This window comes from Peromyscus californicus, unplaced genomic scaffold (assembly GCF_007827085.1).
Source record: "Peromyscus californicus insignis strain IS unplaced genomic scaffold, ASM782708v3 Scaffold_14__1_contigs__length_90479793_seg_2, whole genome shotgun sequence".
Lineage (NCBI taxonomy): Eukaryota > Metazoa > Chordata > Mammalia > Rodentia > Cricetidae > Peromyscus > Peromyscus californicus.
Window position 1 is genome coordinate 21,853,925 of NW_026294436.1, and position 27,358 is coordinate 21,881,282.

Sequence of the window (27,358 nt, forward strand, 5' to 3'; positions counted from 1 at the left end):
CTCCTGTGGCCCCTCCCTGGACCTGCTGTGGCCCCTCCCTGGACCTGCTGTGGCTCCTCCCTCGACCTGCTGTGGCCCCGCCCTCGACCTGCTGTGGCCCCGCCCTCGACCTGCTGTGGCCCCGCCTTCGACCCGCTGTGGCCCCGCCCTCGACCCGCTGTGGCGCTCCCCAACTCTGCCTAGGATCTAGACACAGACACCATCGTGTACCCATTCCGAAGCGAGGGACTCTGCTCTTTCTGGGCTGCTGGGAGTAACTCCTAGAATCTCTCCCCTGCTAGAGTGGAACTTCCTGAAAAAGCTGAAGGCTGGCTGGAAAAGGGAAGGGGAGGAAGGGATGACCTAGACGGAACAAAGACTCAGCCCCGTGCCGCTTCCACCACCAGGTGGGGCTCCCTCGCTCCCAGCCCGAGTCGGTTTCCCTCGCTTCTCATGTCTGTGATTCCAAACACTGGGGCTGTGGGCCAAGCGCTTCTCAGGCCTCGCTCCGTCTTCCTGACAAGGGGTTATTGTCCTTATTATCCTTCCCCGGGAGGAAGAAAGCTGTTGCGGAGCCCGAGACGCGGGGAAGCCGGGAACTCGGCCAAGGTCACAGCACCACTAAGCACCAGCTTGCTCATTCGGCAGGTCCCTCTGACTTCCAACTCTGACTTTACATTCTCTAAAGCTGAAGGTACCAGAACCTAATCCCCAGTCAGAAAGGCAAGTCTGCGAGGTGAGAGAAGGGAGTTTGGTAGCAGGGTGCCCTCAGCCCCTGCTGAGGGAATGGGAAGGTTCCGCAGAGGAGGAGGAGTCCTCATCTTGAGGACCGTCCTGGCAGCGTGGATAAGGTAGGGGCTGCTCCAGAGACAGCAGGGAAAGGCAGATGCAGGACAAGAACATGTGTCTTGTCCCACCTGAGGCTTGTGGTGGAGACTCTGGCCACAAGCTTTCCTGTCCTGAGCAGAACAGGGAGAGGGAGTGGACAGGAAGGTGAGCAGACACCCAGAGACCTGGGAGGGAGAGACTGGGGGTCTTGCTTCATGCCCAGGTTGACCCTCACCCCACCAACTCCCTCTCCATCTCCCAGCTTCCTGGCTCCCTACCCAAGAGCTCAGCTTCCAACTTCTTGAACCCCACTGGGCCCCCATCTGTGAGGATCAAGAGGTGTGCTCACAGCCCCGTAGGCTAAAACTGTGAACTGGGGACACTGGGCAGACCTGTGGGGGAGGACTTCTCCTACTTCCTCCTCCCCACCCCTGTGGTATCCTCACTTCCTTTTCTTGATTGCAGTCAACAGCTGGCCCAGGGCGGGTGGTCCTCCATCCACTCCACTCCCAGCCCTGTGGGAAGGTCAAGGCAGAGCACAGGGGCCAGTCACTGGACCCAAGTGTGCAGGGATCCCCAGGCCCCTGCTCCTAGTACCTCATCCTGGCACCAGAGCCAGCCGCCTCCCGGCTGTACTGAGCTTCCTCCTCAGGAAAGCCCACCTATAGTCCTCGGAGGAGAACCCGCGGCCACAAGGCGGGAGCCGGAATCAGCCAGCCCTGGAGCGTCACCTTCTGACGTACTGCCAAGGACGAAGACAGGTGGCCCAAGCCTCCTGACCTCAAAGGGTCATCCCTGGTCCTGGCCTCCTCCCCACGGGCAGAAGGCGGCCAGCCCCTCCTCCCTCCCCCTCCAGGTACCACCCCTGTGCCTGTTCCGCTGCTCTTCTTTTTCGGTATCACCATTTGACAGTTGAATCAGGAGAAGTAGGAGGAAGAGAAAGGATGTGGAATGTGACTGCTGGGGCCCAGGAAGGGTGTTGGGAACCTTGCAGAGTCAAAGAACAGTCTTGCAAGCAAGCATGAACCACGAACCAGTCGGGCCTGCACGGGGTCTCCCCGAGCCAGGCGGGGGGGGGGGGGGGGGGGGGCTGTAGAGTCTTGAACTTGGGGGCCGCTTCCTCCCCCCGCCCCCAAGCATCCAAGTGGCCCAGTGGTGAAGAGGACGTGGGATGTGAGGGCCACAGCTATCTGTAAGTCTTCTGAGGAGATGGCAGGGTTCTGAGACACTCCCCGAGGGGCAGTCTGAGGGGCTCCTAGAGATTCTTCTCCGGTTTCGCTCTGCTACCTGTTCTCAAGCGACTAGCCTGTGCCTGCAGGCTGAGGGACTCAGGGCCTGGGCCTCTCCTTCCTGTTCAGAACAAGGCATCCTCCCTCCTCTTTCCCACACTGCACCTCTGTGGTACATCTACTCTGCTCTGGGCAGATAGGGCCCGAGCTTGGCCATGAATTGCCAGGCTTTGAAGCAGCAAGGGTTCACAGGGGCAGAAGCCGAGCTGTGGGAATAAGTCTCTAGCCAAGGGCTCAACCAGAGGAACGCCTGAGGGTCCCCTATGGCTATCTTCTCATCAAGGAGGTGGAGGGGGGGGGCTTGATAAAGACCCCAGAGGTACAGACCTGGCGTGATCAGGGAAGGCCTCGTCCCTTGCCCATTCCCAGGGCCTTTGCACCCAGCAAGGGTGGCATGGCACCGGCTGGCAGCCTGCTCTCAGAGGGTGCGGGGAGGATGCACCCGACCCCTGGTGGCAGCTGCAGCAGGCGCAGGAGGGCAGCTTGCAGCTGGGTGTGCTGCGTGGGTGGAAGCCAGGAGGGGCGGAGGGAGGAAGCTGGCTTCCTGGAGCCTCTCAGTCCTCAAAGATAGACGGACTGACAGACAGCTGGCAAAAAGGCAGCCTGGGGGAAACACAGCTGCTTCAGTAAGTACATGAAGTGGGCACAGGCATACTACGGCCCTGGGGTGGGGAAGCCCTGGAAGCAGGGGGGCGTCTCTGAGGATGGGGTGAAGAGGCACGAGTTTGGGGCTACCATGCCTGGCCAGGCATGAGTAGTGGCACATTTGGTGTCCCTGTGGCTGGAGGGCAAAGGAGCCACACGGAATGCCAGGAGCCCAGAGGCAAAAGGCCCCTTTCTGTCGTGGGAGAGTGCTATCCCAGCCACACCTGCACGGGCCCACACTGTTCCAAGCCTCTGTCCCTGGAGGTTAGCAGCCCTAACCCTACCACCATGGCACCTGTGACTTCGCTCTGGGAGATGGGGACTGCCCCCAAAGGAGATGCCCTCGTCACCTCTCTGCCCCTTCTCTCTCGTACCCCCAACTGCAGTCTCACCATGCGCTGGAGCTCTAGGGCTTGGCGAGGCCATTTCCTGTGACGGTTACAGAGGCGGGAGACTGGGGGATGGGAAGGAAGAGGAAGGAAACACCCCTAGCCTACCGCCCTGGATAGAGACCCCCAGAAGCCACAAGTGATCTTGGAGGGGAGCTACCAGCAACTAGGAGACGACCCTACCAGAGTGTGGCCTGCCTGGGTCCCCAGCTGGCTCCAACGCTACTAGAGGCCTCAGTTTCTCATTCTGGAGAAGACTGTGGACGACTTAAAAAGTTCTGAGCTTTCTCTCTTCCTTCCTTGCGATCGGCAGTCTGTTGTTCTCGTTTGGACCCAAGCTTAGAGCCCTGCGGACTTGGGTACCCTCTCTCTTCCTCCTTCCGGATTATTTCCTGACTTCACCCATACCTACACTCTGTATCTCCTTCCTCCTCTAACCTCAGACTGTCCTCTGTCCTGCATCCCAACAAAGAGCTCCTGTACTTACAGGATTTAAAAAGTTAGGCCCCTTCCTTGGGAAGAGAAGATACCTCCAGTAAAAACCAAGAGGATGGCTGCCCTGGGCTTAGGAGCCTCCTTCTAGCCAGTAAGGCAGGTCAGAGGTCAGCAAATACAGGACCTTGTCTTTCAGGCAGGCCTCATGGCTGAGTGAGCCTTCCTTGAGCACAGCAATCTACCCCAGCATGGTCCAGGCCTGTGAGGGGCGCTCCAGAGCACAGCCACCGACCTTGTCTTTGGGGGCAGCCATGACCCAGCCTCCCCCCACCAAGGCTCCAGCCAAGAAGCATGTGCGGCTGCAGGAGAGGTGAGAGCTTTCACAGAGAGGATCTTCCTAGACCTGGGTTGCTTTCATTTCCTCCCTCTCTCCTACCCAGCTGTCCAGTTCTAACAACAGAGTCCACACAGCCTGGAAAGAGAATTAATAATGCTCATTTGCATGCTGCTTGCCCATCCTTTGTTATGTCTGAGGCACCGAGTTTCATGTCATCCCTGGGCCTGCTCCCAAAGTCTCCAGCTGGGATGAGCAATCTCTGAGACAAGTCCAGGAGTCTTCACGGCACTGAGTGTACATCGGAGCCTCTGTGACAGCTTAGGAGTAGGAGAGGTGGGCCACAGGAAGGCGCAGAAGAGTCTCAGCCTACTCCACTCTATCTGATCAAAGGAAAGGGGAACGTAGTAAGGGCCTGACCCCTGAGTGCCCCGAGCCTCTAGGTCAGGAGAAAGACCAACTGTGGCCTCCTCAGACAAGTCGTTAGAAGGAGAGCAGGCACTATGGGATGTTCACTGGGCACTGGATGGCTATGCTTGCAGAAGGGGCTCCAGCGTGGCTCTGATGCTGGATGTTCGGTCTTTGGGGGCTGTGGAACCCATCTGCTCGGTGAATACACCCCGGGAGGTCACCATACACTTTCTGCGCACAGCCGGACACCCCCTTACACGCTGGGGTCTACAGCACCAGCCACCCAGCCCCAAGCAGCTAGAGGAGGAATTCTTGGTAAGAAGTTGGGGTCCCTTCCACATCACCTTGCCCTTCCATACCAGACCGTCATGGATTCCTTGGGTCTCTCTTCTCCTTGCGGTCCTTGGGGGAGATCTCCAAGGCTTAGGAGAGAAGGTTGTCCCTATGTGTGCAGAGGATGGAAGGGGAGAAAAGGAGGCCGGGGCCAGATGTTAACACACTTACTCCCCCCACCAGAAGATCCCCTCAAACTTTGTCAGCCCTGAAGACCTGGATATCCCTGGCCATGCTTCCAAGGACCGATACAAGACCATCTTGCCAAGTAAGGGCCACAGTGGGCATGAAGGGGGCAGTGTCCTTGGGGGTGAAGAACCTAAGAAGGCGAGATATATACCTCGAAGCCAGGCACAGTGGTGCACGCCTGTAATAATCCGAGCACTTGGAGGTGTGAGTAGAGGATCAGGAATTCAAGGACAGTCTCCACTACCTAGCAAGTTCTAGGCTAGCTTGGTTTATATGAGACCTTGACAAAAATAAATAAAATAGAAATTAAAAAAACAAACAAAAAAACCCTCACGTCAGCCAAGGAGGAAGCACAATGCTTGAGACATCGTATTTCAACAGAGAAAGACTACCACCACCCTGGCAGCTAGGAGAGAGATAGCAATTACAAGATAACATTTGCAGAAGTTTACTGTGGGCCTCTGTGGTAGGGGTGAGCTCACACAGACAGACCCAGGCCTTGAACCTCCCTCTTTTCAGAGGCAGGCTTGAGTCCTGGGGCCTACTACAGTGGCTTCCAGAACCGTGGTCTAATTCAGCCGAGCACATGGGTCCTGCCCTGGGCTGAGTCTCCGAGCTCGCTGCCTGCTCTATTCAGAGCAAGGCTCTGTGAACAGCCATCCAAGTGAGTTTGTTAGCCTTTGGCCTTGGCCTAATTCTAGCAAGTCCTACAACCACCAAAGAGGGGAAGCCACCTCCTTCATCCCTCTTCCGGTTTGATTGGGAAAAGACCCACACCTTTGGAGAGAGAGGCCCATATTCCTCACGGTCCAGTGATAGCTTAGACAATGTATTCTTCTGAAGCTTATATTCATAATCAGAAAAAAAAATTTTTTTCTCTGCAGAATCTCTTTCTATTCCTATCAGTTGCCTCCCATTTTATACCCTCGCTGATCTCAAGGCTAAAATATGACAATATCCCAATCGGTCTCTGCAGCTCTGTGGTCTGCCCTATACAGCATCATTCAGTTAATAGTTCTGCTTTGATTATATCACTTTTCGGCTCAAAAAACATGTGGATCCCTATTGTCGTGGAATTATTGGGTTTGTTTGTTTGTTTGTTTTTTGTTTTTCGAGACAGGGTTTCTCTGTGTAGCTTTGGAGCCTGTCCTGGATCTCGCTCTGTAGACCAGGCTGGCCTCAAACTCACAGAGATCCGCCTGCCTCTGCCTCCCGAGTGCTGGGATTAAAAGCGTGCGCCACTACCACCCATCCGAAATATTGTATTTTATAATGCATAGGTATTATGCTACCTGTCTATAAAACAATTCAACTGAATGCCCATTGTCCACAAAGTATGGTGAACGGTGTAAGGACGCTCTTCCCTCTGACTCTATTAGAATCTGCGTTTGTTGGTCCGCTCTGACCTTTGACCTTCACTGATCTTACTTCCTAGATCCCCAGAGTCGTGTCTGTCTTGGCCGGGCCCAGAGCCAGGAAGATGGTGACTACATCAATGCCAACTACATCCGAGTGAGTGTCTGGCTGCTGCAGCAGTCCAGCTGTGACTTGGCCTCAGGGGCCTGTATTTCCCTCCTTGTCCCTTCCTGTCATAGCTCTCTCTGTCAGACGCGGGGGGGGGGGGGGGGGGGGGGGTGACAACACACCGAACGACCCCCAAATCAACCTAGAAAAGATGTTAAAATCTCCTAACCGACGCTGTTACCCTATCCATGACAACTCTCTCTATGCGGCAATAGGTTGACATAGCTGAGCCTCGTCACTGGTTTCTTAAAGGCTAGTTGGCTCCTAAAAGCTGCACAAAGCCAGCACAAGTGGGGATCTATCATCTCCTCTCCCACACTCATCCGCGCCCCCTCCCCCGACCCCCTACCCTGTACCAAGTAGCCCCTCCTTTGTAGAGACTGATGGATGTCCAGCTAATAGCACCCTCAAGGCAAGAAGGGCCGTCTAGCCCAATTTCTCACCTGGTGTGGTAGGTGGATGGGAAAGCAGTGCCCCCTTGTGTCCAAATGTGGTAGGACAGTAGTCTGGGGTGCTGGGAGGCAAAGTTGTCGGGCAGAAAGCGTAGCAGATAGGTGGTCCTCCGCTTGCTTGGCAGCAGGAACCAGGCAAACAGCGGGCTGCATGGAGGATGGAAGGGACGGTGGGAGCTAAGGAGGATGGAAGGGGTTGAACAGATTAGGAAGAGTATGCTGGATTTGGGTGCCAAATGTATAAAAGTGATTCATGAAATGTGAAACGTTCTTACAAATATTGAAGACTATGAGATCTTGCACTAGAAGAAAGCAGAAGAAGACAGAAATAAACATGTACATGGCGCCTGCCATCTGAGAGACTGCCAATATACTTTCTTGAGTTTAATTCACACTATGTTATGAGGTCATCTCTAGGCCCAGTCTATAGGTCGAGAAACTGAGTCTCACAGAGGCCAGGAATGTGCTTCTGGTCTCGTAACTGGGGAACAGCAGGCCAGGAATTTGAACTCAAGTGTTTCTCATCATGGAGCCCATGTCCTCCTTCAGCATGTGGCTTCTGGTGTGTGTGTGTGTGTGTGTGTGTGTGTGTGTGTCTGTGTCTGTCTGTCTGTCTGTGTCTCTGTGTGTATTTCTGTGTGTGTGTGTGTGTGTGTGTGTGTGTGTGTGTGTGTGTCTGTCTGTCTGTCTGTGTGTGTGTGCTTCTGTGTGTGTGTCTGTCTGTCTGTGTGTGTGTTTCTGTGTGTGTGTGTCTGTGTGTCTGTGTGTGAGCGTATCTAAGTGCTCATGTTCACTGGCTTTGAGTGTGAATCCACAGCCTCTCTCTCCTTCTGTGCTTTGCCTCCCCAGGGCTATGATGGGCAGGAGAAGGTCTACATTGCCACCCAGGGCCCCATGCCAAACACTGTGGCGGACTTCTGGGAGATGGTGTGGCAAGAAGAAGTGTGCCTCATTGTCATGCTCACCCAGCTCCGAGAGGGCAAGGAGGTAAGAGGCAGGGTCACCCAGAATGGGTTGTAGCCTCCCTTCGAACACCACTCATGCAGAGCAGACCAGAAGCCTCAATGGGAGCTCATAACTCTGATGGGGTCCCAGGTCATTTCCCCGGGGAAGATTCCTGAGATACACAGACCCCAGGGAAGCTGTTCACAGCCAAACTGTGGGTGGGGTGACACCATAGCACTTAAGCTTGGGAGAGCCAGACTCCAGGCACTGACCTGGCTCATGGGGTGAGATGGGAGAAGGGGACATTAGGCCTCTCTCTGCTGCCCCAGCCTTGCTCTACCAATGGACCTTCCCACTCTGACTCCCAGATCCCTCCCTTCTAGAAATGTGTACATTACTGGCCCACAGACGAGGAAACATATGGGCCCTTCCAGATCCGCATCCAGAGCATGAAAGAACACCCAGAGTACACTGTGAGGCAACTTACCATCCAGGTACCATCCCCTGAAACAGACCAATGGGAGGTCTGGGCCACACTAGCATCTCTGGAACTCAGGCTCCACCTTCACTAGGGACCAAGTTTACTAATTTAAGCCTTGATCCTAAGTGCCTAAGAGGTGCCATAGAAGAAAAAGAAATGGGTACAACCCTCAGGGGCACCTCTAATTTAATAGGGATGCATAAAAAAAATAGAGACCACCAGGGAGCATCCCCTCCCCACGCTACATATCCAGGCTCCAGGGGAGAGGGCAGACACAGGAGGATGCTGAAAGAGTCCGGGAGGTCAGAGATGTGCCAGCACATGTGGATGGACTGTAAAAATGCTTTCTGGGGCCAGAAAGATTGTTCAGTGGGTAAAGGTGCTTGCTGCCAAGCCTGATGATGTGAGTTTGATCCCTGGAACCTACATGGTGGGAGGAGAGAACTGACTGAAACAACATGGCAAGACTCCCATCTAGAGAGAAGGGAGGAAGGGAGGGAGGGAGGAGGAGGGAGGGAGAGGGAGAGGGAGGAAGGGAGGAAGGGCTTCCTGTTGCTGTACACATTCTTACACCTTCTAATTATTTTTGTATCAGTTCATTGTTTCCCGAGCATCCTGGGAAACAAACCAGAAAGATATCATTGTGCCCACTTACTAGAGAAGAAAATGAGATTAACTACGTACTTACCCATGGTTGTGTGATAGAGGCAGAGCCAAGACTGGGCCTGGGTCTCTCTCCCTCTCTCAAACCACGTCTCCTCCCTTGAATTTTGGAGTGGGTCATGGTAGAAGATGAATATCAAAGCCGTCATCGGGAGAATCAGCTTTGCCTGCTCTGAGCTGATGCCCAGTACTTACTTGCTGGCACTGGGAGGAGGCAGCACCCACACCCACATCCTGGTTCTCATCTTTTTTTTTTTTCTTTTTCTTTTTTTTTTTTTTTCCGGAGCTGAGGACCGAACCCAGGGCCTTGTGCTTGCTCGGCAAGCGCTCTACCACTGAGCTAAATCCCCAAGCCCGGTTCTCATGTCTTCTTCTCTCGTTTCCTCACACGCCAGCACCAAGAGGAATGCCGCTCAGTAAAGCACATCCTCTTCTCGGCCTGGCCAGACCACCAGACTCCAGAATCGGCAGGACCCTTGCTGCGCCTGATGGCTGAGGTGGAGAGCCCGGAGACCGCTGCTAACTCCGGGCCTATCGTGGTTCACTGCAGGTAGGGCCTCCCCAACCCCAGCCTAGAACCAACGCTTGCCTTCCCTGCCCACGAGGTCTCCAAGGAAAACCACACCAGACAGACCCAACTTTTACCTGCACAGCAATCTCTAGTCCGAGCGATTCGGTATTGTTATCTCTTTTCTACAGAGCCCTGGCTTGCGGGAGGTTTCTAGTCAGGTACAGAAGAGATACACACGGCCTCCGCTGCTGGGGGTTCATTTCCTCCTTGAACAATTTTTTTGTGTGCTTGGGGTCTTTTAGTGCTTTGGGTTTGTTTTTGATTTTGTTGGATTTGTTGTTGCTGTTTGGGCCCAGCTCCAAGCATTATTTTTAAATGGTAAATCTGGGGTGTTGGATTCAATTCCCAGTATCAACAAAAAATAAAACAGAATGGCAAATCTAAGTGTCTTAGCCAGTTCCACAAGGTCCCTTCATGAAGCCCTTACTAGCCTTCCAGATGGGTTCCCATCAGTGTCCCCAGGCTGACCCTCTGACCCTGCTCCTGGAAGTGTATCAGTTTTTCAGTTTATTCCCTGGGCATATAGTAGAGACAGGAGGATCGGGAGTTCAAAGCCAGTCTAAGCTACATAGGGAGTTCAAGGCTAGCCTGGGCTACGTGGTACCATGTTGAAAGGGGAGAGAAGGGGAGAAGGGGGAGGAAAAAGGAAGAGGTGAAAAGTACAAATGAGGCATGCCTGAACCCATGCAGGGGGGACGCACAGTGTAAGTGCTGGGAGTCACTGGTGATTTCTATTACTTACACCAGCGAGGTGTAATTTCTATTACACACGTGAGGCTTGCCTGGGGGGACGGGGGGGGGGGGGGGGGGGGCGGGCGGTGGTGTGAAGTCAAGAAAGGGATGTGAGGGAAGAGAGAAAGAAATCTGAAGGTGACAGAGTCAAGAAGAGGATAATGGACAAGAACGGAGGCCTGAGAGGATCCGTGGAAGCTGGTCTGGAGGTTGTGGTCGGACAAGGAATGCTCAAGGGGCCAGCCAGGACACAGGCAGGCACTGTCGGTTAGATGCCTTGGACATCAACACAGATGCAGTCATCAAACCATACACCGGAACAGGGCACGACGGTGAACCCAGGGCTGAGCATACTCAAGGCTGCAGTGGTGAGGCTGCTAGTTTGAGGTCCGTCTGGGCTACGTGGCTAGACCCTATTACTGAAAAGAAAAAAGAAAAGCTGGGGCCAGCAAGGTGCCTCGGTGGGTAAAGGCGGCTGCAGCCAAGCCTGGCAGCCGGGATTCCATCTCTGGAACCTACGTAGTCGAAGGAGAGACTGACTCATGAAGGTGGCCTTCTAACTTTCCTACAGGCACCATGGCACACGTGTACACACGCACACACTCACCACACACACACATTAAAATAAATTAAAAATGTTTAAAAAAAAAAAAACTAGGAAAAAGACAGACCCAGCCTTTAATCCCGGCACTTGGGAAGCAGAGGCAGGCAGATATCTGTGCGTTTGAGGCCAGCCTGGTCTACCCAGTGAGCCCCAAGCCAGCAAGGGCTACATAGAGACTCTGTCTCAAACAGACAACAACAGCAATAACAACCTGAAAAAAAGACTGGGTATGGTGGCACCCTTCTGGAACCCCAGGACTCAGGAGGATTGCAGAGAGATTGGGCTATAGTAAGTTTCAGGCTCTGGGGTTACAGAGTAAAACTCTATCTCAAAAAAAAAAAAAATCAAACTAAAATCTGGACGTGTGGATGCATACTTATAATCCCCATATTTAGGGGGTAGGAGTTCAAAGCCAGCCTGGACTACAAAGCAAGTTCAGGCTAGCAGGACCTATGAGCCTCTATCTATAATAATAATAATAATAATAATAATAATAATAATAATAATAATTTTTAAAGTTCATAGAGTCAGTTATAGTGGCTCACATCTTTAATCCCAGCACTTGGGAGGCAGAGGCAGATAGATCTTTGTGAGTTCAAAGCCAGCCTGGTCTATAGAGTGAATCCCAGAACAGCTAGAACTACATAGTGAGATTCTGTCTCAAAAAACTAAAAATAGGGGGCTGGAGAGATGGCTTAGAGGTTAGGAGCATTGGTAACACTTCCAGAGGTCCTGAGTTCAATTCCCAGCAACCACATGGTGGCTCACAACCATCTGTAATGGGATCTGGTGCCCTCTTCTGGCATGCAGACATACATGCAGACAGAACACTGTATATATAATAAATAAATTTACAAACAAAAATTAATTAATTAATTAAAGTCCATAGGAACCAGAAGGCAAAAGATGAGCTGCACTAGGCCTAGAGTGAGACTAATAAGGCTCAGGAACCTGTCCAGGACAAGCTATTATCTGTCTCCATCAGGGATGCCAGGGATGCTGAAGTTGGAGGTGTGAGAGTTCCACCCCATGAACAGAGCACTTCGGCCCCATTTCTTTTTTTGCTGATCGAAGTCCAGCCCCAGCCTTTCTTGCTCACCTGTCTCCCCTGTTCCCTGGTCTCCCATGTCCTCTCTCTGGTTACATCCAGTGCAGCCCCTGTTCCCTGGTCTCCTATGACCTCCTTGTCCTCTTTCTGGTCACATCCAGTACAGCCCCTGTTCCCTGGTCTCCTGTGACCTCCTTGTCCTCTCTCTGGTCACATCCAGTACAGCCCCTGTTCCCTGGTCTCCTGTGACCTCCATGTCCCCTCTCTGGTTACATCCAGTGCAGCCCCTGTTCCCTGGTCTCCTGTGACCTCCTTGTCCTTTTTCTGGTCACATCCAGTGCAGGGATCGGGCGGACAGGCTGCTTCATTGCCACCCGCATAGGCTGCCAGCAGCTGAAGGCCCGAGGGGAAGTGGACATTCTGGGCATCGTGTGCCAGCTGCGCCTGGACAGGTGGGTCCATGGGAAGCAGGTGCGGCCATGTTCATCGGCAACGGCATGGGTGGTTCTGAAGTCTTGGGCACATTACCTTCAGGCCCTCCTAGGAGAAAGCAAGGAGCTCATTTTATTTAAAAAAGCTTTCTATGTTGCCAGTAACTAAGCCCACATGAAAGATCATCTATGTTAGCTTGGGGGCCTGGAGTTAAACATGTCACCCTGAATTATCCCTCACCACCAAGGAGAGGTACGATACTGCATGCCTGTAATCCCAGCACTCAGGAAGCCAAGGCAGGTGAACGTGAATTCAAAGCCAGTGTGGGGCAGCTGAGTTAGCTCAAGGCCAATGTGGGCTACAGAGGGAGACTCTGTCTTGATTTATTTTTTTAAATATACAATTTGCTCTAGATACAAGGTAGCTATGGTACTACTCTCTGGGGTTGGAGGAAAAGAAGCAGACTCAGACTCTGGCCTGTGTGCTACTAGCTGTTACCATAATGATGTACCCTCTCCTGCCCCTCTTTTGAGTCGGAGTCTCTGTATAGTCCTGACTAGCCTGGAGCTCACTCTGTAGACTAGCCTGGCCTTGAATTCACAGAAATCCGCCTGCCTTGGCCTCCCAGGTGCTGGGATTAAAGGCGTGCACCACTGCACTCAGCACCCCCATTTTTTATCTAGAATGGTAAATGTCTATTTCCCCAACTGGAAGAAGGAATGGGTTTGCTTCTGTGAGTGTTCTAGAAATGAGACCTGCTGTACACTTGTGGAGTTAACTTTTTTATTTATTTAAACTTATTTATGTGTATTGGTGTGAAGGTGTCAGATCCCCTGGAACTGGACTTACAGACAGTTGTGAGCTGCCATGTGGGTGCTGGGAATTGAACCTGAGTCTTCTGGAAGAGCAGCCAGTGCTCTTAACCACTGGGCCATCTCTCCAGCCCCGGGTTAACTTCTTTTATTGACAAGTGGAAAACTTGAGCATGGGAACACATTCTTGACCCAACCTGAGAAATCGTGTCTGGTTTTGCTCAAGAGCTGGGTGCATAAGGGACAGAGAGTCCAGACGGGGCACTGCCCCCTGCACTTCCCTCCTTGGAGAGGAGAGAATCAGCTTTCCCAGCAGGACAGCGAGGGGGAATGCTTAACCACAGGCACGGGCCAGTGTCCTTGACTCTCTCACCCTGTGCTTCTGCTTACAGAGGAGGCATGATCCAGACTGCAGAGCAGTACCAATTCCTGCACCACACACTGGCCCTGTATGCAGCCCAGCTGCCCCAGGAGCCCAGCCCCTGACCCCCAGCCCTCCACCAGTCCAGGAGCCAACCTCCCCTCAGGGCTGGGACAGTGGATCTGGGGAAGTGGGCTGTGTGCTCTGAGACAGCTTCTTCATAAGCACAGCAATGAGAATGCTTACAGTCCCAGGAAAATGCTCCAGCCAGCAACAGGGGCCAGGCCACGGGTCTTCACCGCCGACTGTTCCTCTGCCTCCTCCAGTGGCCTCCAGAGGACTATGGGGGAGCTTTCCAGTGGCTCTGAACTTACAGATAGGAGCTGGTACTTGGAATGGATTGAGAAAAAAAGCTGAGGTGCTGGTCTTATCTCATATGCTCTCTGCGGCCTTCCTACCCTGTTGATGACACAGAGTCAGTCCTTCGCTGCCGTCATCGAAGCAGACAGAATGTTCCTGAAAGCCATTCCAGATGTAGCCACGCTGCTGGGTCTGCCGAGACAGTAAACTACAGGATTCTCTTCCATTAAGGCCTTGCCCGCAAACAGGCCAGATGCCGAGAGCAGGGAAAAGTCTGGTCTAACCTTGGCTAAATCCTCTACATCCTACATAGACTGCTCCTCCCTACACACCTGTGAGTGTCAGATGACACCCCCCCCCCAGAAGAGAACAAGGACCCTGACTGGCCACCACACGTGTCAGAAAAGGAGACGCAGAGGTAACCAAGTCTATCCATTGAGATCGCTGGAAGAGCCCAGGTGTGATGATGCACACCTGTCCTCCCAGGAGTCCTCGGGAGCATAAGCAGGAGTGTTGCTGCAAGTTTGAGGTTGGCGAGATCTACATTTTGAGTTCCAAACCAGCCAGAACTACATAGCAAGACCTTCTCTTAAATTAAAAAAAAAAAAAAGCCATCTTGAGCTCTCTGGAAGAGGTAATGTATAGGAACCATTCAGAGATCAGGAGGGCTGCTGCTGCCTCTATGACTTCCTGCCATCTGCTCCTCAGCCACGCTCCAGGGAAGCCCAGAACTCTCTGCTTTGCTTCTGTGACTTTAGAGCACACCCTAGGTACTCACGAAGTACCAAAGACAGAAACGAGAAGAAGAAATGAAGGGCTGTGTCTGCTTCTAGAAAACCTCCCCGCCATACCTTCCTGGGCCTGTGTTTATTTGCAGAGCACACCTGGATAGCTTAACTGGTTCCAGAAACAGGCTGGGCTATCACCACTGCACGCAAGCACAGGGCCAAGACCAAGCCTCAACCCTCATCCATCTCAACATCGGCACTATTTTCAGGGGACCCACAACCTATCTCAGGGTTGAACTATATACCCCAGAAAGCCAGACCAACTCTGGGCCGTCCTTGATCCAGTTTGGGCTGCCTGTGGGGATGAAGATGGGACACTATTCCTGGTGTCTGGTCCTCAGCTCCTGGAAGTGTTGTGGCTGGCATGAGTCCTCTGTGAAAACCTCTGTGTGTCGTGGTGAGTGACCACCCTTTTGCTTCATGGCATCTCTCTGAAGGACACGTAGTGCTGCTGGACACGGTGGCACAAGCCTGTGATCCCCACTTGGAAAGCGGAGGCAGGAGAATTCAGAGTTCCAAAGTAGCCTTGGCTACATGAGACCCTATCTAAAAAGCAAACAAAAAGAAACTCAAACAAACAAAAAAATAGCGCAGTGCTATCTATGGCTGAGGTTAACATTCTTAATGCTCCGCCTAACCTTTCCCTAGGCACTCCACTTTAGCCTTGGGGTGATGGGGCTTGCACTTCCACTTGCTTAAGCACCCTGAAAGGTCTGTGCCGCCCACAGTAGGTTCTGGAGTACCTGACGCTGTCATGAGCTCAGAGCCAGTCTGGAAGGGAGCAATTGCACAGCCCTCTGGGTACCCGCCCAGCACTGTCACCCCAACCCTGTTCTGGAGGGCACAGGCTCTGGAAAAACAACCAAGTAGAAATAAATAAATAAATAAATAAATAAATAAAAAGACTTCTTGGATGCCCAGTTAATTCTTTTTTTTTTTTTTTTTTCCCATCTTCTTAGGCCTCTAGGGCTCTCTCTAGCAATACAGTAAGGCTCCTGGGAGCAGGAGCAGGCTGCTGCATCTTTTACCCCTGGGATACACTCTTTTCCAGTATTTCTAAAGACATGTGACAAAATGAAACTACAGTCAATGTAGGAAGTGAGACACAGAGGTACCACCATTCAGGGTGCTGTAAAAAAAAAAAAAAAAAAAAAAAAAAAAAAAAAGCACCACACACTGAGTGACTTTTTTTTTTTTTTTTTTTTTTTTTTTGGTTTTTCGAGACAGGGTTTCTCTGTGTAGCTTTGCGCCTTTCCTGGAACTCACTCGGTAGTCCAGGCTGGCCTCGAACTCACAGAGATCCGCCTGGCTCTGCCTCCCGAGTGCTGGGATTAAAGGCGTGCGCCACCACCGCCCCGGCTCACTGAGTGACTTATAAACAACAGAAATGTGTTACTCGTGGCTTGAAAGATGGGAAAGCCACCGATCAAGGTACCAGTAGATTCAGAGTCTGGCTAGGACTCACTTTGGGGTTGATAGATGCAGCGTTCCCTTTGCAGCCTTGTGATGGGGGGAGTATGGGTCTGGTCGCTTGCCCTCTCCTTATATAAGGGTACTGATCTTATTTGGGAGGGCTCCACCTAGTCACCTCATAAGGCTGTCACTTTGAGGACTGGGATTTCAATATATGGATCTGGGGGAAAGACACAGAAATGTTGAGCAACAAAACCTATTACTTTGGATGATAACTTAAACTTTAATCTAAGAAATTCAGACTACAGCATGTGCCTTCAGAGCAATAGAAGAACTCACAAAGGGCAGATGTGCCTTATTAAGTAGGAACAGCCGGGCAGTGGTGGCACACGCCTTTAATCCCAGCACTCAGGAGGCAGAGCCAGGCGGATCTCTGTGAATCCGAGGCCAGCCTGGTCTACAGATCAAGATCCAGGACAGGCACCAAAACTACACAGAGAAACCCTGTCCTGAAAAAGACACCCCCCCAAAAAAAAGTAGGAACAATGGGTTAATCCAAGATGTTGGGAGTCATCTAACTCTTGGGTAGTTTGCTTCATACAGTTGATATTAACAATTCACCTATGGCTAGGACAACAGACCCATCAGAGTACACTTGAAAACCGAACCCAAAGGAGAGACTGGTGGGAACATGTAGAAGGAGCCCAGCTGCCCTGGGATCCTGGGACCAGGAAGGGATAGCCAGTTGACTGAACAGGCCCTGGGATTAGCTCCTGCAAGAGAGGGTGGGGACATCTTGGCAGGCTCTCCACCGCCCACTATCAGAAAACTTTGCTTTCTACCAACCAGTACACATTTTTCTTTTGCCACCGACGTTCCTCACTGGGAATCCCCTGTCCTGGTTTTGCCTCTGTCCATATGGTGACAATAATGATTAAGATCAGCATGAAATTCAAACATCTATCTCACTTTGGGCTTCTTACACAAGTGGCCTGGTAAACTGTGGTTAACAAAACAAGATGGAGTATTAAAGACTCTAAATCCGGCTGTTACTCTCCATGGCAATTCGGGGGATGGGACTCGGTACCCAGGGATGCTCAGAGGTACCCAGGGATGCGCAGAGGCGAAGGTTCAGGGAGCAAAACCGTACGTCCGTCTCCCTTTCTTGGCAATCTTCCGTGCCCCCGTTCCTCAGCCTGGAAATGTTCTAGCTCAAGACGGACGCTACCCGCCTCGGGCCGACCAACCCTTCAAGACAGAAAGCGGTGCAGTCAGGGCGGGGCAAACGAGGGCATCGGAGAAAATAAAATTACAGCTTTCTCCGCAAACGCCCCGCCACGCTCCTCCCGGCCGCCGCGGGTCCCCGCCGCCCCGCCCGCCCGCGGGCGCTGGCCCAGGCCGCGCGCAAGACTGGAGCGCGCTCGGGTGCGAGCAGGACGCTGCCCGGCCCGCGGGAGGGCGGCGGCGGCGGCGGCGGCGGCGGCGGCGGGGGAGGAGGAGGAGGAGGAGGCGCTGAGGCCACACCCATCGGCGAGCGGATCCGCGGGCAGCGCGTCGTCGGCCGCCGCGCTCCAGCCTCCGCCCGCACCGAGCCGCGGGACCCGGCCGCACCGGGGAGGGGCCGCTCCGGGCCGCAGCGCGAGGGCAGCGAGGGCGGCGGGGACCCGGCACCAGGCGCGGCCGGCGGCAGCGACCATGATCGCTTTGTTTAACAAGCTGCTGGACTGGTTCAAGGCCCTGTTCTGGAAGGAGGAAATGGAGCTCACGCTGGTGGGGCTGCAGTACTCGGGCAAGACCACCTTCGTCAACGTGATCGCGGTACGAGCGAGGGCCGATGTGTCAGCCCGCGCCGCGCCCTGGGCAGCCCGAGTCGCCACCTGGCGTGGCCGGGCACCGCCGTCACCCGGCAGGGAGGAGCCGGCTCCGGGCGCTTGGGGCCTAGCACGGTTCTTGGGGGACCAGCTGGCGTGCTACCCGTTCTCAGGCCTGGGCTGGGATGGCAGGGCTGGGGGCGGGGTAGCGGGGACGAGAGCTGGAGTTCCGGGGCTGGAGGCACCGAGAGGTCGCCAGGCACCGGGAACCCGCCGCAGGCTGACAGGCCCCCCGTGGATCGCGCACAGGGGGCATGACAGGGCGAAAGTGGCCGGGCCTTCCCGCTCGGCGCGTGGAGGGTCACGGGACGCGCGTCCCGGAGCGTGGTACCAGGGGGCCCGCCCAGCCCAGCCCAGCCCCACCCCGAGGGCTCTGTCTCCCCCTTGCTGGACGCGGAAGCCCCGGCTCATTTGGGCGGGGGAAGGTATCCCTAGAGGCTGAGGAGTCAGCTGAGGTCTTGACTCTAGCCCAGACTCCTCCCGCGAACCTGTCCCGGGGCTGCGGTATCGCCGGGGTCCAGGAAGGGTGGCACCATAAAGGGAGTTGGAAGACTCCGCTTGGCTCAGAAGTTGCAAGAGTAGGTACTGTGGACCCGAGAGGATGAGCTGGAGGGGCGCCATCCACCTGGAGATGGGGGAGAGAGCTGCTCTGAGGGCTTTGGGGAGTCAGGCCTGGGGGTGGGGTGACTGCAGTTGTATGTCTGTGCCAGAGGAATGGTGGAGAAGGAGTTAAATTTTCTCTTTAAAAAAGAGGAAGATGAGCTCCCTGGGTGTGTGAGCTGAGCTGCAGTAATGGCTGCAGCCTGTATTTCAAAGCTAGGCAGGACTGGGGACCTGGAAAGCTTGGGACAGGGGCATAGTTTTTCCCAAAACCTAGCCCCATTCCCAAAGATGGGGTTTTCAAGAGAACTGTGAATTAGCCAGACACAGGTAAAAAATGATGATGTGTAGGTCTGCAAAGGTGTGCGGCCAGCCAGCTTCGGTACTGCCGCTTGCCTGTATGGTATTGTTGCCCAACCTTGAAGCCCCACAGGGCTCAGCATCCTTGCTGGAGCGCCCTTTAGAGGGGGTATTAGTACATCGGGAAGCTAGAAGGCTGGATGGATTGGGGACTTAATGGATTGGGCATGGGCACTCGCTCTCTCTCCCCTAAACATGCTCTGCCATTGACCTCTATACCCTCCTCTACCCAGCGTCCCTTTTTATTCCACAGGACCTCTGCTGAGGTTGGGGGCATAATGTTTTTCTGAACTAACACAGGTCCTTGGCTTCCTGTCTGCCATGCTGTGTCCTTAGGATCAGAAACCCTGGTTAGTCTTGGTGTTGACTTGCCTCTTAGGCTATCAGCAGGAAATCAACACCTGGATTTCCACCTGTCTCTGCAGACCTAGGTGGCTTGGTTTGGGGCATTTCGGTCTGGGATATGTTTCTGGTATTTCTCAAAAGGAGAAACTAGCAGCATGGGCTCAGTCTAGCCATCACCTCCTGTCCCTAGGGAAGCTCTTCTCATGGGGTGCTAGTGAAGCCATGCTTCTGTATAGGGATACGCAGATACCTAGGTGAGTTCAACTTCTTGGCCTGGACCTGCCCTTCAAGGCCAGCATCTTCTCAGAGTATGGAAGGCTTTGACAGGTCAGGGATGGAAGTCAAATTCTCAAATTCTCCTGCCAGAGTCAAGAGGTTTTTGAAACTAAGCATGATGGAGCATGCCTGTAACCCCATCACTCTGGATGTTGAGACAGGATCCCAAGTTTGAGAGCAGCCTGGGCCATAGAGAGAGACTTAGTCTCAAAAACAAAAGGAAAGAAAGTTTCTATGATATCCAACATTCCTCCATTCCCTAGCTCCTATATTCTCCATTTTGATACAAAATTTGCCACTAAAAGAGAAGCTAAATTTCCCTTCTCTAAAGAGTCTCTAACTACCCCCTAGGGGGCTGCAGGGAATTCCAGCATCCGGGTAACCCCAGCCTTCTCAAGCCCACCGGAGCCCCCACAGGCATTCTGCCACTCCCTGTACAATCACAGGAAGACTCGGGAACCCCTGGGCTCTGTGCCCATGCCCACCACTGACTCTCTGAATTGCCTTTGCCTGTTCACTTGGCCTCTGTTTGTCTCAGCAAACAGAGAAAAACCCTTGTTTTTCTCTGGACTCTGAGATCTGGCTGCGACTAGGAATTGAGTTTAGGGAGCCCAGATGCTCAGCAGGTTAATGTGAACTAGAAAGAAAGTATAGAAAGAGCCGTGCGGTCGGTCTAAGAAACTGAAACTCTGCTGAGTGCTAAGAAAGCTGTGGTTCTAGAAAAGTGGGAGACAGGTTTCTTCCAAGAGAAGCAAGAAGGTCCTTCTGTCTCCTGGGAGACAGTCTGGCCTTGACCTCTCACCCCCCTTGCCTCATCTCCCTAGGTGTGTGTTGCTGTGCCCATCAAGGAGGTCATTTCACAAGTCTTAAGATAAGAAAGGCTGTCACCACAGAAGAACTGGTCTTGGAGTACCCAGAGGACTAAAGAACCAAGGGGAGAGGTCATAGGAAGATGCATTTTGGAGTTATAAAGAACTTTCTGAACTAAAAGAGGGAGTGAAAGCCTTCAGTCCTAGACATTCAGGGTCCGAGGCAGGAGGATTAGGGGTTGAAGGCCAGTCAGGACTACCTCATCTAAAAAAAAATTTAAAAATTTAAAAAATGGAGAAGCTAGGGATGTAGCTTAGTTGGGAGAGGGCTTGCCTAACGTGCATAATGCCTTGGCTTCAGCCCCCAGCACCACATAAAACCAGAGATGGTGGCACGTGCCTGTAATCCTAGCACCAAGGAGGTGGAGACGGGAGATAAGAAGAAGTTCAGGGTCATCTTTGGCTATATGCCAGTTTGAAAGCAGCTTGGGATACATGAGACCCTACCTCAAAAAGAGGGGAAAAAAAAGAAAAAGAATGACCTAGAGTGGATTCAAGTGTGAGACAAAAAGACGAGGTTACATGACGTAAAGTTGTTTCCATCCTTACAGGAAGAATTTGAGTCATTAGCAGGGAAATTAAATCATAGTCTGATTGCAGCTTAGCTCCAATTCACAACCGAGCAGAAACGCTGGGTGTCGGAGGGCCTGTCTGTCAGATAGTCTCCTACCATCCCACTTTGCTAGTGGTCACGTTCTTCCAGGATACACTCTCATCTGTTTGGGAGTATATGGACCTTCTAGTTCCCAAAGACCAGTGACAGTTCCATGCTGCATCAGAGCTACTCCCAAGCACTTTGTGGGGTATATTCATCAGGAGCGCTACAGTCCAGGCTGTTCTGGGGTCCTGAAGGAGGATTACTTGAGCCCAGGAGTTCTCGCCCATCCAAGTGCTAGCCCGGTCCAGCCCTGCTTAGCTTCTGAGGTCAGACAAAATCAGGCACTTTCAGGGTTCTATAGCTTAATTATCTCTAAGCTAGCCTGGTGACATAGCCTGAATTCAATACCAGGATTCCACAAAGGTTGCAGGAGAGAATCAACTTCCAGAAGTTAGCTTCTGACCACCACGCGCACACACACAGAGAGAGAGAGAGAGAGAGAGAGAGAGAGAGAGAGAGAGAGAGAGAAGTAAATAACTAAATATAAATTAAATTATATGGTCAGATGTGTACAGGCTTTTGTTTTTTGAGCTAGGATCTCATATAGCCCAGGCTGACCTCAAACTTACCATTTAGTTGAGGCTGACCTTGAACTCTTGATTCTTCCCCCTGCACCTCCTGATTGCTGGGGTTCCAGGAGTGTACCGATACACTCTGTAGTTAGTATACACTACTATGCCATTCCCATAAGGGACTTGAGTGTCTTCAGGTATGGGTAATTGAGGCGGGCCCTGGACCAACCCCTGTGGATACCAGAGGATGATTATACATCCAGGGGGCTCAGAGGACCTCCAAAATCCAGCTGTGCTCCTCAAATGCAGAATCCCTGCTGTCCCTTGTCACTGGGCGTTGAGCGATTCCTGCAGATGCAAGGGAGTGGAACACTCATCCAGTCTGTCTGAGGGACTTCACGGAGGCTGCTGAGCACTGAGTGAGAGCTGGTTATCTCCTGCTCCTTGGCTAGTGGTCGGAGCCCCTGGCCTCTGTATGGGACTCAAGCAAATTAGTGTACTATCTGGTGGGAGTCAAAAAGATGTGGTAAAGGCACCACACTGTCACTCTCAGCTTAAAGGTAGAGAGTCACCTCCCTCCCCTGTGGCCTTCACCCTCTCCTGTCCTTACCCTTGAATGTGAAGATAGCCTGGGAGGCCTGGCCTAATTTGAAGCGTGTGGCTACTTTAGAATAAATCAGAGATTTTAGAAACATTGTATGGGGGAAAGTGAAGACTACTGGAAACTGAAAAGAATTGTGGGAAGTAGAATTACTATCAGCTCCCGGATAGTCAACAAGCTCTAATGCTGTTACTATAGACCTGGCTCCTCCCCGCAGGAAGCTTTCAACCCAGTAGGGAGACACATATCGGTAAATAATAGAGATTGTGGATTATCTGTGGTAGGAGTACTACAAAACAGCACTATAAATAGTCCTGGAATTATTTAGTATTCTTTGCATTTAAGGGTAGTGAATTTAGTTCCAACCCACCCACCCAGACAGAGTCTTGTTATATAGTCCAGGCTGCCTGGATCCCTCTACGTAGCCCAGGCTGGCCTCAAACTCTCAGAGGTCCATCTGCCTCTGCCTCCCCATAAAGGCGTGCGCCACCACGCTCAGCTCCTCCTGATTTTTAAAAAACAATTTTCTCCTAGGTTGGCAATGTGTCTGCTTTCCTCGGTGCGTCTCTAGAGTGTTGGGCCTCTTACCCTGGGAAGAAATGTATTGTCCTTCTAGCTCAAAGGGGCCGAGTAAAGGGGCTGCTGGTAGCAAGAACTGTAGGTTAGACCTTGGGAAGCACTTTCTCACTGTCCAGACTGAGAGACTCTAAGATTGCCTAAGGACCATAGGTCTCTTCCCCATAGAGCTCCAGGTATTGACGGTACCTAGGCTGATGACTGCCCATTCTGCCTGAAGGGAGGAGACTTTCGAGAGACCTCCCATGAAAACTCTGAGAAAGTCTGGCCTGACTGCTAGGTCACCCTGCAGCCTGTTGTCTCTGCCCCCCAGGGAGGGCATAGCTGGGTGCTGCTGTCCATGTTTGCATCTTTTCCGATTCTGGCTCTTCTTTCTAGTCAGGACAGTTCAACGAGGACATGATCCCCACTGTGGGCTTCAACATGCGCAAAATCACCAAAGGGAACGTGACCATCAAGGTGAGGGCCGGGGCTGCGGAGAACCCCCTGTGTTTGGGAGGGCAGCCGAGGCCCCAGGGGAGAGCCAGCCGGGGGAGGGCAGAGTGGCATCCTGCTGCTGGGGAACCGGGAGAAGAGAGCTGAAGTTAGGAAAGGTAGAGGGGTGGGAGAGAGGGAAACCAGGAGAGAGAAAAAGAGGTATGACCCACAGGGTAGCGGGACAGCGGGAGGGAAGCTGGGGATCCAAATGACTTTCGGTTGTCTGCCTGCTCCTGAGGCTGCCCTCTTCCCACCCTCTTTTTACTCAGCTCTGGGACATTGGGGGACAGCCCCGTTTCCGCAGCATGTGGGAACGCTACTGCAGGGGAGTGAGTGCCATCGTGTAAGTAGTGTCGTCCCCGCCCCACCCCCATCCCCTGCCCCACCCACCCACCCACCCACCCCCACCACCCCCCCACCCCCCACCCCTGGCAAGGACTTCACACCTGACGGAGAATCACGTAGACCTGGTCTCTGCTTCATACTTGGTGCCTGGACATGGCTTGCTTTTATTTTGCATGCTTGTTTATTTTAGTAAATATATACTCTGGGCCATAGCACCTAATTAGAGAGCTGGCCAGCCTGGCCTGCAATGTCACTTAGGGCACTGTCCCCCGACCCAAATCATCATGTCTTGAATTTTGGGTGATTCTAGTGATTCCTTCCCTTGCCTGTTAATTTTATCTAGACAGGGGGTGTAACTTTGTCAGAAAGCTCTTAAAGCTCTTGCCTACCGTGTATAAGGCTCTGGATTCAACTCCAGTCCCACATACACACGAACCAAAATAATAAATAAATAAAAGGAAAAGAAAGGCAGGGGAAAATGTATGCCCAGCTTAGTTTTCTTAATAGAATAAATTATTTTTTTTTCTTTTGAATCAGGGTCTCACTGTGTAGACCTGGCTGGCCTGACTCTCACTGGATCTCACTATGTAGCCCAGGCTAGCCTCCAACTCAGACTCCAACTCTGAAGTACTGGTATTAAATGCATGCACACCATGCCCAGCTTAAACCTGATTTTTAAGAAACAAACATCATAGCTGGGTGGTGGTGGCGCACACCTTTAATCCCAGCACTCAGGAGGCAGAGGCAGGTGGGTCTCTGAGTTCCAGGCCAACCTGATCTACAGAATGTATTCCAGGACAGCCAGGACTACACAGAGAAACCTGTTTCCTGTTTGAAAAAAAAAAAAAAAAAGAAAAGAAAGGAAGGAAGGAAGGAAGAAAAGAAAAAGAAAAAAAATCAAGCATCATACCCTGCGCCTTAGGAAGGAATCCTTTTCTTTTTCTTCTCTAGCCCTATCTAGACTTTCCATGAAAATGTAAGTGGGTCACTTTGGGCCGGACTTACAGCTAATCCTATAGGCCCCAGCTTCCTCAGAGGACAGAAGCCTGCCCCGCTTGGCCCCTGTGGGTTGGGGCAGCGTTCTCTGAGTCAGACCAGGGTGGTCCATTTCTCCAGAGGTGACCAGGAGGTGGAGGAAGAGGAACCAGAGGCGTTCTTCCCCTCAGCAGCTCCTCTTCCTGCCTGCCTCAGCCCATGGGGTCCACATGCTGTCCCTGCCTGCCTTCCCCAGGTATATGGTGGACGCTGCAGACCAGGAGAAGATTGAGGCCTCCAAGAATGAGCTCCACAACCTGCTAGACAAGCCTCAGCTGCAAGGCATCCCGGTCAGCCGATGATGGAGTGGGTGGGAGAGGGTGGGCCGGAAGTCACTGGGGGGAGACTGCCCCATGCAGGGGTGCCCTTGTCCTAACCCTCCTCGGCTTCTCTCCCGAATAGGTCTTAGTCCTTGGTAACAAGCGAGACCTCGCAGGAGCGCTAGATGAGAAGGAGCTGATTGAGAAAATGTGAGCTGAGTGGCCTTTCTTTGTGTGCTCCAACTCCCCAAATTCCCCAGCTGAGCACACGTCTGGGCTGGGCCTGTTGCTATTCCCAGTGTTCACCACATGGTGGCAGCAGAACACATCTTTCCAGGAGCCTCGCCCTCTTCTTGCCACCCTTTGACCAAGAAAAAGACCCTGCCTTCCCCTGGCCCATCCCCCTTGGCTGCCCCAGCCGCTGCAGAGTCTGCTCTGGTCTCCCCCGCAGGAATTTGTCTGCTATCCAGGACCGAGAGATCTGCTGCTACTCCATCTCCTGCAAGGAGAAGGACAACATAGGTGCGTGGCTTCGGGAAGTTGCTGGCACTGTCCCAGGAGTGGCCCTGTGGAAGGGAGAGGAGAGGGGGACTTCCGGTGTGGTAGCACAGGACTCTGGGAAGTCCCTGCCCTGCACCTGTCTTTAGTCCTGGGATGCAGCAGGCAGCTTTGCTCTCCGAGAGGGGCCACCCACTCCCTCCCTCTTCTACAGCTGAGATGGTCTGAGGTTGTTTGGACCGGGTATTCCAGGCCCCTCTCTCTGCCTTTGTTTGCTGGGGCTTTGTGTCTTTCCCGTCACTAGTTTGGAGCTGGTGTTGGGGGCGTTGGGGGGCGGGTCACAGCTCTAGGCTTGATCCTGGCTGCAATTTTAGGAACTGGGATCAACGGTTGATACCCCCCAGGCCTTCTCTGCAGAACGGCCTGCACACAGGCAGGCCTCGTGACTTTCTCTCTTGTCTCCGCTCAGACATCACCCTACAGTGGCTTATTCAACACTCAAAGTCACGGAGAAGCTGAGGCTGTGGCTCTCCCCCTTCGGACCAGGGACCACAGTCACCGAACCTGAAGCCGAGCTCCCCGCCCAACCCTATTGTCTCCCCCTAAACCCACTTCTCCTCACCCAGTGTGGGGAGGGCCCTCTGGGGCTCCTAGAGTCCCATTCTGCTGAGGTTTGAACTCCTGTTTTTATTGTAAAATAAATTTCGCCCCATCCGGTCCCCTAACCTCTCTCCCTTCCTCTCTGTCCCATCACCTAGCCCCGCCTCCCTCCCCTCTCGACAGCCCTGACCCCTCAACCCGTCCTCACCCTCTGTCCCACCCTCTACCTCCCTTTTCAACACTCTGTTCTTGTCCTGTGTGTACAGTATATATATGTATATATATTTTAATTTTTTAATTTAAGCAAAGACTTAAGATCAACCATTTGATGCTGCAGGGGCCAATCAGGACCTGGGAGGGGCAAACTGGAAAGATGGGAAGAGGTGCAGGGTCAACCTGGGGCAAGTTCAGAGGCAAAATGGTGGAGGCTGGCACTTGGGGCAGGTACCAGCCTGGCCACTGGTGATCGCCCCCACGTCCTGTAAAGTATTTCTGTCTCCCAGAATAGGGCCTGGATCCTCAGGCCGACAGGAGCCTCCCCTTCTGTCCCCAGCCTTGGTAGGGCCACCAGGCATACCCAGGTAGCAGAGGCCACCAGGCTCAAGTGGGAGGAGCCAGTGTCCATGCCATCCCAGCGATCCCCCTCCTCACTCTTCCTGGCCCCAGCTCCTGCCTCTCCCCAGGGCCCCCACCTCCATGGCCCATTCCATTTTCTGTTCCCATTTCACAGAGTTGTACAAGGAGAGAACTCAGCATGGGGGGTTGGTTCTTGGGGTTTTGTTTGTTTGTTTATTTGTTTAATTTAATGATTTGTAAAGTGATGCTCCTCTTCCTTTTTACACTTTTCAGCTCATATTTAACCTCTGTTTGGAAAAGGATTCTTGTAACTGTACATTTTTTTTTTTGCCTCCTAATAATGACAACAATAAATTACCAATTTTGTGTTGGGGGCGTGTATGGTGCTGGTTGTCTTCCACAGATGTCACTGACCAGCAGCACCCCTCACACCGGGAAGGCCACGGGGTGCCACACCCACAGGGAACACGTGCTCACACTGGAAACACAATGGCCTGTCACCAAACAGCCTCCCACACGAGAGTCTGGGCTCTGGTGTCGCTGCTTCCCATTCACTGCGGTCTTGTGTAGCCGGCAGCTGCCAAGTGGTTCTGAGCAGGTAGTCAGAGGAACTGCTCGGACCCGGCCCCTGCTTGCCGTGTTCAGACAGAGTTGCTGTTTCTTGGCAACCACTTGGATCCACGGCCCCTCTCCATTCCATGCCTGCTTGTCCCCCTAGAGTCGAAGTTGAGCCGGAACCAGAATTCTGCCCCTACCTCCTCATTCCCGGTCTCCACCAGGAAGAAATCAAATGTCCTCCAGGGGTATCCCGGGCCTGCCTGCAGGGTCTCCTTTGCTATCCTAGCGTCCTTACTACCGGTCTCTTGGAAAGGGTCCAACCA

General features: G+C 52.9%; 2 protein-coding genes across 6 annotated transcripts; both read left to right on the forward strand.

Annotated features, from left to right (window-relative positions):
* The first annotated feature begins 156 nt into the window (after positions 1-156).
* Ptpn7 (protein tyrosine phosphatase non-receptor type 7) lies at positions 157-15,510 on the forward strand. 5 transcript variants are annotated; one of them, XM_052737032.1, is made up of 10 exons: positions 157-1,663; positions 3,762-3,935; positions 4,442-4,625; positions 4,827-4,911; positions 6,268-6,344; positions 7,658-7,795; positions 8,137-8,247; positions 9,293-9,447; positions 12,191-12,304; positions 13,489-15,510. In XM_052737032.1, exons 2-10 carry the CDS (start codon positions 3,814-3,816, stop codon positions 13,580-13,582), a joined length of 1,080 nt encoding a protein of 359 aa, XP_052592992.1. In that variant the 5' UTR covers positions 157-1,663; positions 3,762-3,813; the 3' UTR covers positions 13,583-15,510. The 5 variants fall into 5 exon arrangements, with proteins under 5 accessions (XP_052592992.1, XP_052592997.1, XP_052592995.1 ...); XM_052737037.1 differs by lacking the exon at positions 157-1,663 and adding an exon at positions 1,876-1,999; XM_052737035.1 differs by lacking the exon at positions 157-1,663 and adding an exon at positions 2,457-2,722.
* Positions 15,511-17,602: 2,092 nt separating this feature from the next.
* On the forward strand, positions 17,603-26,848 carry Arl8a (ADP ribosylation factor like GTPase 8A). The gene is made up of 7 exons (XM_052737039.1): positions 17,603-17,836; positions 23,065-23,145; positions 23,433-23,506; positions 24,740-24,833; positions 24,946-25,013; positions 25,255-25,325; positions 25,771-26,848. The coding sequence occupies exons 1-7, from the start codon at positions 17,714-17,716 to the stop codon at positions 25,818-25,820; spliced, it is 561 nt and encodes a 186-aa protein (XP_052592999.1). The 5' UTR covers positions 17,603-17,713; the 3' UTR covers positions 25,821-26,848.
* The last annotated feature ends 510 nt before the right edge of the window (positions 26,849-27,358 follow it).